Below are 8,270 nucleotides of genomic sequence, written 5' to 3' on the forward strand. Positions count from 1 at the left end.
CGGGCCGCCAGCCGAGGACTGCCAGGCCTACCACTGCAGCCCGGCCCCGCGCCTCCGCCTTGTCGTGCTCGACGCCTACGACCTGAGCATCCTGGGCAGGGAGCCAGACAGCCCCCGCTACCAGGAATCCCTGCGGCTGCTACGGGAGAAGAACCCGAACGACAACCTTAACAGCCCCGCAGGTACCCCCGACTCGGCCCTTTAGCAGCAAGCGCAGGGGGCTGAGCCTCTGCTTCCCGGAGCAATAAGGCAGCTCCCGGAGCTGACATCTGGTTGCCAGGGGGCTGAGGCATGTGCCCTGTTTCAGTCCACCTCCTCCGCCTCCCTGCTGTCGCTGAGACCCAGCCAGCAGGTCTCCAGGTGGGCACTGGAGATGCTTCCCCCATACCGGTCGTACTGCTGGGGGTGCTCCCGGGATGGGTTGGTGTGGTGCTCTGTGCCCTGCAGTAGTATCACAGCAAGAGGTGCAGCTGCTGTTGCAGAGCATAGAGTGATGCACCCTATCCCATGCCAGGGGGGCATCCAAGGGTGGAAATCCTGTGTGTGCAGCGTGACCAGAACCCCTGAAAACACTAACAAATTATTTTTTCTTATTTGTCCAAGGAGGCTGTGGTTTTGATCCAAGAGATTTTTAAAAAAATAAAAAAAGTTGTAAGAGTAAACCATCTTATCATAAGCAGAATTACATAAGGCAAGTAAATAGGGGAGCCAAAAGAGATGTATGCCTAACCTTCTTCTTCATTGCAGGACTCAAAGAACCTCATTTTGTAGAGTTTAACGGAGGATTTAGCCAAGCCCAGCTAGACTGGTTCGATGAAGTCCTCAAGTTCTCTGATGAAAAGCAAGAAAAAGTTGTCGTTATGGGTAGGTGGCTATGGAGGATATATGGGGATGCATGCAAAAAAAGTTATGTAGCCAGTTTATGGTAGCTGAGGAAAACACGCAGCAGCCTTGTAGCTCCGCTGAGGTACACATGTAACCTGTGAAGTAAGAGAACAGCAACCATGTCTCACGGCCGGATGAGTTTCCTGTATAAAGTTAAATGTCTGAACTTCTCAGCAACGAAGGCAGAGTCTGGTTACACTTGAAGTAATTCTCTTGCTTCTTTCCCCCTCAACTGCAGGTCATCTGCCCATTCATCCAGATGCTTCAGACAGAGTTTGCCTAGCCTGGAATTACAAAGATGCCCTTTCAGTCATACACTCCCATCAGTGCGTGGTCTGCTTTCTTGCAGGGCACCTGCACGATGGTGGCTATTGTTTAGACTCTCATGGAGTTCATCATCTGACTTTGGAGGGGGTTATTGAAACTCCACCAGAAAGCAGTGCCTTTGGAACTATTTATGTCTATGAAGATAAAATGGTACTAAAGGGAAGGGGCAGAATTTCAGACAGAGTTATGCATTTCTGAAAATGGTAAGCAAACACAAATTGCTCTTCAGGAAGAACTCTGACCAAAAAAAGCAGGGGATTTAGCTTATTATTTGCTTGCAGAAAGATGTGCATGGCTGATCCTTATAGCTTTAACTCCAAAAATTTTCTCTTGGATACAGAATTTTAGAAATTCTATTTCTGTAAGAAAACAGACCTGGTTTCTTCACGGAGAAGAGTGAAGGCCAGTAACCATCTTTGAAATAAATATAATTGAATGCAGAGTGTTGACGTGAAACACCCAATCCTGACTGGATTGTTACTTACTGTGAAAAAATGCAAACCATATTATGAATGTTGTCAAAAAATGCCACTTTTTTTTATATTCAGTCAGAATTAAAGCATGCAGAATTGTACCTGCCCAGCTGCATTTCAATTTTTTACATTTTTTTTAACATCATAGTCAGTAATGAGAATCAGTCCACCCTGTAGCCTAATGCAGTTTTCTTAACACTGATTTAAAAGACTAAAGTAATCTTGATAAAAAGTTAAGCCCAAGGAAAATGGAGACCATCCATGCTGCATCATGTGTCACTGCAGATACACCTGCTGGGATCTATGTGTGTGCACCTGTATTAGCCTGCAGCAGTGCTGAGCTGCTGACATGGAAGGATCTGAAGTTCACTGCTGTGCTGCATCTGGACCTGTTCTGGCTCTCTGCCAGCCACCTGATGTGTCGCTGGGCTGCTGCCTGTGTCTGCTCTCCAGGAACAGAAATTCAGTGAGAAGCAAAATTGTGACAGCAACCACAACGTTGTCCCCAAAATCTGGGTTCTTTTACCTCATGTGCAATGAGCCAAAAACCACAGAGTAGAGATACTTGTTTAATCCATATCTGCACAGAGATGGGTGCCAGGTGGTAATTCCACAAAGCCAGCACCCCTTGGTTAACACATTTATACATCCCGAGCGACAGTTACCAGTCCTTGTTACCGGTAAGCTTGGCCACCCTCATTCTCCTTGGTCCTTGCAAGGTCTCGTCTCCATTTAAACTCACAGCAGTCTCTTTTTAAACCACACATTCAGTGAGGAAGGGGCTTTCTTGGAAGGGGGCTTCTTCCTACTCGAGCAAAGGGGTTTTTTCTATGTTAATGAGGAAAGCTCATAGTTCAAGTAATTCTCTCCTTGGTTTTATCAGAAGCTTTTGTTCCTAGGCATTTATCTCCCTACTTCCTGGCTTTATGGCCTTATAGTGTTACCCCTTATGCCTATCTCTGTATTTCCTTGTCTTAATTACAGTGTTGCTTCTTCAGGGTCACTCTTGTCAGCTTTACCAGTGCCTTTATCAATTCCTGGCATTCTTTCACAACCCTCTTTTGGTCATTTTATCAATTATCAAAATAAGATGTAACAAGAACAGAAATACTGCTCATTTTTTCCGTTAGTCTCAATGGAATATCCAGGCAGATATCTGGAATTTTTCTGGCTGTAAATAGTCATTTATTGAAACAAAGTGTTTGCTTTACTTTTCCCTTATGTTACAGAACAGTAGATTTCCCAAACTATAAGGTGCTTGGAGAGCGATCCACGGGTGCCAGGATTTTTTGAATATACTTTTAGAACACAGATCAACAGTGCTTTAAAAATGTATGAAGAAGCCAGCTGAAGAACAGTTTCCATAGAAAGATTCTCCACTCAGATTTGACAGCGTTCCTCAATTATTTTAACAAATCTCAAACTGCACTGCTGGAAGCAGCCAGGCATTCTTGGGTCCTATCAAACTGATACTAGCCTTTCATTAAGAACCAAAAGCAATGGCAAGTGAGATCGGAATATTCTATATCACCGTTTTACAGTGCCTTGGCCAAGATGCTCGCATCTCTTTGTTCACATAAATGTACAGCCACAAAACAAAGGGGAAGAGAGCCATCAAGAGTGCAGCAATCAAGCGAACTCCACCCAGTGGACTCCTATAAAGAAGCAAATGCAAAGAGAGCTGCTTCAAATCAGACTGCTACAAAACATTCACACCTGGCTGCAGCTAGAAAGACAGCAGAGAGCCTTTGGCCACTTTAATGTAGATTCTGTGGATGCATCAGCAGAGTCCTTTACTGGAGAGGCACCACATGTCAGCAGAAGTTTTTCTGCCACCTCAGGCAGTGGGGGGGAAAAAAGAAAAAGAAGCACCGTGCTTGCCCAGAGCATCTCTGACATCTTTTTCCAGCACAAAGGTACTTTCTGGCAGATTGGGATTTTTCATTCTCCCAGCTAACAGGAATTTAGCAAAACTGCTGTAGCACAGTCCTCTGAAAAGGCTGGAGGGGAAAAAAATGCAGAGCTGCTGCAGCCAGGCAGCCACCCAGAGCCTTCCGCCAACCTCGGCTGCATCACCCCTGCTCCAGTGGATGCAGCGGACACCAGTACAGAGAACCTCACTGGAAAGTTCTGTAAATTGGAAGCAATGGGAGAAAAGGTTTTACAGTTCATTAGCAGCTGTGGCCAATGCTCACTAGCCTGTCTGCAGAAGGGGTGTGCTGTCCTTATGCAAAGGGAGAATGTCCCCTGCCCATTATGGCAGGGAGAGCAGAAGAAAACATGTTTAGTGTAGCTTCCCCCCCAGACCTTTAACTGTGCAAGAACATACAGGCCGTAGCACCAGCTACTACTGCTTAGGTATCTGAGAAGGCTCAGACAGTGACATGAAGCAGAAAAACAAGGAGCCAAAATCAACTGTTTTCAAGAAGCGAGTCACTAAATGTGAACAAACATATGAGCAGATTAAAAAAAACAAAGGAAACAAACTGCTGAACTGCAACAAAAAGTCATCCATATTGTAATAATCACCAGACCAAACAACTCTAAAAAGCCAAACAAAGATCAGAAAAAAATACAAGCAAATGTTTACTTTAAAAAAAAAGAAGAAAATTGCCTCCAAATCAGTACTGTCTGCTCCTTTGGAGAAGTTTGATATCTTTTACTAGGATTATAATTATAAAAGTTGTGCTTCCCACCACAAACTACAAACACACATGACCCAGCTATACAGCTGCAGAAATCCCTGCTTCCACTTTTTGTTCCGCTGCTAAACTTATATTCCACAGCACTTTCCTCTCCTTAACGCAGAGCAAAGCACCATCCCAGTATTCCAGACCATAAACAGATGCAGTAGCTGCTAGTGCTTCACCTTAATACTGTGCAAGCACCTACTTTGAGGCAACAACCGAATGTCCAGGGGAGAATTCGAGAATTCCCCCTCCCCCTCCCAAATCCGTGGCAGTTCAGAGGAATCCGCAGCCTGTGCCACATAAACATGCATATGGTATCACCTCAGGAGTTTTAAAACATTAATTCCTGTTCCTACATCTCCAGCAAGAGAACACAAAGCTGTTTCACTGTGCCTTGGTCTTTGAAAGCCAGAACTGAGCCCAATTAAATCTGACTGCCACAGTCTGGCAAGCAATCTTGACTGTTCACTCTCCCTTTAGCTCTTTTGTTCAACAAATGGATGGTTTGGAGCACTATGGTGCTTGGACTGATTCCCCTGGACTACAGCACTCATTGCAACAGCCCAGCACATAAAGTTTAGCAAGGTGACCACCAGAAGGAGGTGGCCTGGCATGCTGAATTTTTGCAGTGGAAAATAAAAACTGCCACTGCTTACCTGCCTTCCTCTTCATGCAAAATGTTTCCTTGAGCATAAGCAAAGAGCAAGCCAAGGCAATGGTCCCAACAATACAACCAGCAGAATGAAGGTCACAAAGGCTCCTCCAAACACCATTATTTGAGGAAAAAAAATAGATTGCCAGCAATGTATGCTGCATGCAACGTAGCACGAGGCAAACGCTATAAATCAAAAAGCAACTGACTTGCTAAAAAAGATGTCTCCAGCAAACACACACATCTTAGGCAGGAAGATGGAATTAATACCAGCATCTTTATGATGGGGGAAATCTGCTAAAAAGTGCTGTTGAAAATAAACACTAGCGGGCTTGGGGCTTGCTTTGCTAGGAATGCAACTTATCGGCAGCAGCACCTCAATGGAAATGGTTTCCTGTTCTCTCCAGCAAAAAACCAGGCTCCAGCACTCAATGTGCATAGCAAAAAAATCACAAGGTGGATTACAAACTAAAGTTCTCTTAAGCACAAAGAACGGCCTTTCCGGATCTCACAGCTATCACCAGACACTTAGCATGACCACGGACAGCCACCAGGGTCCATGGGAGCCAGCCCCTGTTCCCAGTCAGTCCGCAGGGACAGACACCGCACCCCAGGGAGCTTCTTCTCTCACACTCCCTGACAAGCCTCTGCCTGAGGTTTTGCCTGTGATGATGAGCGATACTGATGACATCTCTGCCTGGGGACTAATGTTTTTAAATGGAGAAGTACAGATGATGTGATAGATCTGAATGGGCCCACATATTCTTGTGGTTTTCCATGTCCATTCCCAGGGGCTCACTGAGGAGAGGTGAGCAAACAGCAGAGGCAGTTCTCGCTGATCTCAGAAAACTCTAAAGTTAAAAGCAGTCTTTTCTGGGCGCTCACCCCTCCAGGCAAGCATTAAAGATGATGAGCTGCCAAAATTCAAGAGCTCAGTGTGACCCAAGCTATGATCGATTCCCAGTTTGGCTGAACTTAGAATCTGGGTTTTCCAGACCTGAACAGCAAATAGACCTTGGTGAATCTACATAAATGTCCAGTTATACAATAGTTGTGCTATTTTAATATTTATTTTCCAGAGATCTTGGCACAAGTACAAAAACCTACTTGAAAATTTAACAGGCAGATTCTCTTGACCAGCCAAACACCATTATGTTGAAGCTACACCTGTCATGCAGCGGGCGGAAGAAGCAAGCAGCCGATTCAATGTGAATGATAGAACAAGCTTCAACTTTATTGAAAGAAATCACACCTTATATAAGCATTCTACAATACACTACTTGTAACTATTGGATACATTAAAAAACCTACATTATAATATCTCAGCCATTGGGTACATCTAAAAGGTCACATTATATTATCCCAGCCCCTTGTGGCATCTCTGGTATGCATAAACATCCTTCTTGCTGTGAACCTGCTTCTCTCCCAGGGCTGCCTTCCTCTCACCCCCAAGGTCATAATGTGCCCCAACTTTTCTCCTTGTTCTCACAACAGTCCTTGCTATCATCAATGTACGCTGGGTTTTTTCCTCTGTTTACCTCAGGTGGCTGTGACCGACTTCTGCAGGGAGCCATGGCCTTGCTCTCTGCAAGCCGTTCTCCAACAGCAGGGAATAGCAGCGGGTGCAGGAAGAAGAAAGAGGAATCAATAGGAGCAGGGAGCTGAACAGAGAGGGATGGAGAAAGGCAACAAGAGCGGCAGGGTACAGGGCAGAGGAAGGGAAAACCTACAAGATGGGGACAGGGAGATGCTTCAAGCAAAACAGAAGATACAGGTGAGCAAAAAAAGTTGAGCAGCACCAGAAAGAGAGGAGTCTAGGAGAAAGACAGGGAGGGACCAGGACACACAAGAGGGATGATAGGGGCCCAAGTGCTCGAGACTTACTGCAGTTCTCCGCGCTGCCAGGAGAATTTGACAGGTCAGACTTCCTTCTGTTTGCCTTCTCCCTTCCTCTTCTACAGCTCCAGGTGCCTGGCTGACCTCCACTTATGAGAATAGGTAGGCGTCTCACAGCTCTTACGAGATGAGGCCTGCTAGACACAGAACCTCATTCAATGACACACTACGTGCAGGAGTAGGACAGAGGAAAGAGAGAGATACTAATAAGTGAGGAGCAGAACGGAAGGGTCGAGAGAGAAATGGACTGAGGAGTGAGAGTGATGCGAAAGGTACAGAACAAGCAGTCAGAAGTGCAGACAGAAAAAGAAAACGAAGCAGCAAGACAAGAGAGAGGAAGGGGGAGCAAGGCAGAAGAATAGAATGAAAAGGTAGAGAAGGAAAAAAAATAAATCACAGCATGGGAAAGAGAGGGGCAGGAAGGAACTGGGACACAAAAGGAGGGTGACAGGGCCCCGAGGGCCCGGGACTCACCACAGCTCTCGCTCTCGGCACTGCCGGGAGAATGGGACAGGCCAAATGCTTCTTTCTCCTTCCTTCCTCCTGCCCCTCCTCTTCTTCTGAAACTCCACTCGCCTGGCTGACCTCCCCCTAAAAGAACACGCGGGTGTCTCTAGGCTCTTACAAGACATGGCTTCCGACCCACGCAGCCTCGCTCGCTCGCTGCGCGGCCGTTCCGCACCTGGGGTGACGCGCACAGACCCCGGGCGCACACTGGCGGTCCGGCCCGCTGCGGACCGTGCAGAGGGCCCCTCGCTCACCCGGAGAGGCAGGCGCTCTCCTCCTGCAGGGCCAGGCGGCTGCTGCCCACGTGCCCTCGATGTTCTCCGTCCTTCCCTTTCTCCGGCCCCTCCAGCTCCAGCCGCGGCGGCTCCCTCCCGCTGCCCACGGCCGGGAAGGCTCCGCCCGTCCCTTTTGGCCCCCGAGCCGTGAGAAGCGCCAGCCCGAGCTGGGCGCAGTCGGCGGCATGCCCAGGGCAGGAACGGACCCGCGCGGCCTCGGGAGGGGGACAGAGGCGACACGGACCGTTCTTGCCGCGGGTCTGCCCGGCCGGAGCCGCGCCACTCACCTCCACCGCGCATGCGCACTCCCGGGGGACGCCGCGGCCGCGCATGCGCACTCTCGGGCCGGGGGCACACCGCGTCTCGGGGAGCCGCGGGCAGCCCGCGGGAAACCGCCACGAACCCGCCCCTCGGGCTGCGCCGCGGGGCCGCGCCGGTACCGAGGGCTGTGCCGTGCCGCGAGCGCCGCAGCTGCGGGGACCGAGAGCGCAGAAACTACAGCTCCCGGCGTGCCCCGCGGAGCCAACATGGCCGACCGGAAGCGCCCCCTGCACGTGACTACGGC

The 8,270-nt window shown here is 48.5% G+C and overlaps 3 protein-coding genes across 3 annotated transcripts; 1 reads left to right on the forward strand and 2 right to left on the reverse strand.

Annotated features, from left to right (window-relative positions):
* Position 1: 1 nt before the first annotated feature.
* ADPRM (ADP-ribose/CDP-alcohol diphosphatase, manganese dependent) lies at positions 2-1,425 on the forward strand (the record flags this gene model as incomplete). Its single annotated transcript, XM_026867576.1, has 3 exons — positions 2-182; positions 748-864; positions 1,124-1,425. Coding segments are annotated over 3 exons (585 nt in total), but the record flags the coding sequence as incomplete, so codon positions are not given.
* A 732-nt stretch (positions 1,426-2,157) lies between these two features.
* Positions 2,158-6,199, reverse strand: TMEM220 (transmembrane protein 220). The gene is given in 4 exon segments (XM_026867577.1): positions 2,158-3,384; positions 4,173-4,230; positions 5,032-5,080; positions 5,083-6,199. Coding segments are annotated over 4 exon segments (393 nt in total). The 5' UTR covers positions 5,192-6,199; the 3' UTR covers positions 2,158-3,207.
* Positions 6,200-6,796: 597 nt separating this feature from the next.
* On the reverse strand, positions 6,797-7,982 carry LOC113490960 (eukaryotic translation initiation factor 3 subunit A-like). The gene is made up of 3 exons (XM_026867579.1): positions 7,685-7,982; positions 7,398-7,514; positions 6,797-7,057 (listed from the first exon to the last, which is right to left on the reverse strand). Exons 1-3 carry the CDS (start codon positions 7,890-7,892, stop codon positions 7,044-7,046), a joined length of 339 nt encoding a protein of 112 aa, XP_026723380.1. The 5' UTR covers positions 7,893-7,982; the 3' UTR covers positions 6,797-7,043.
* Positions 7,983-8,270: the final 288 nt, after the last annotated feature.

Source organism: Athene cunicularia, unplaced genomic scaffold (assembly GCF_003259725.1).
Source record: "Athene cunicularia isolate RWA unplaced genomic scaffold, athCun1 SCF_8, whole genome shotgun sequence".
In the NCBI taxonomy this organism is placed as follows: domain Eukaryota; kingdom Metazoa; phylum Chordata; class Aves; order Strigiformes; family Strigidae; genus Athene; species Athene cunicularia.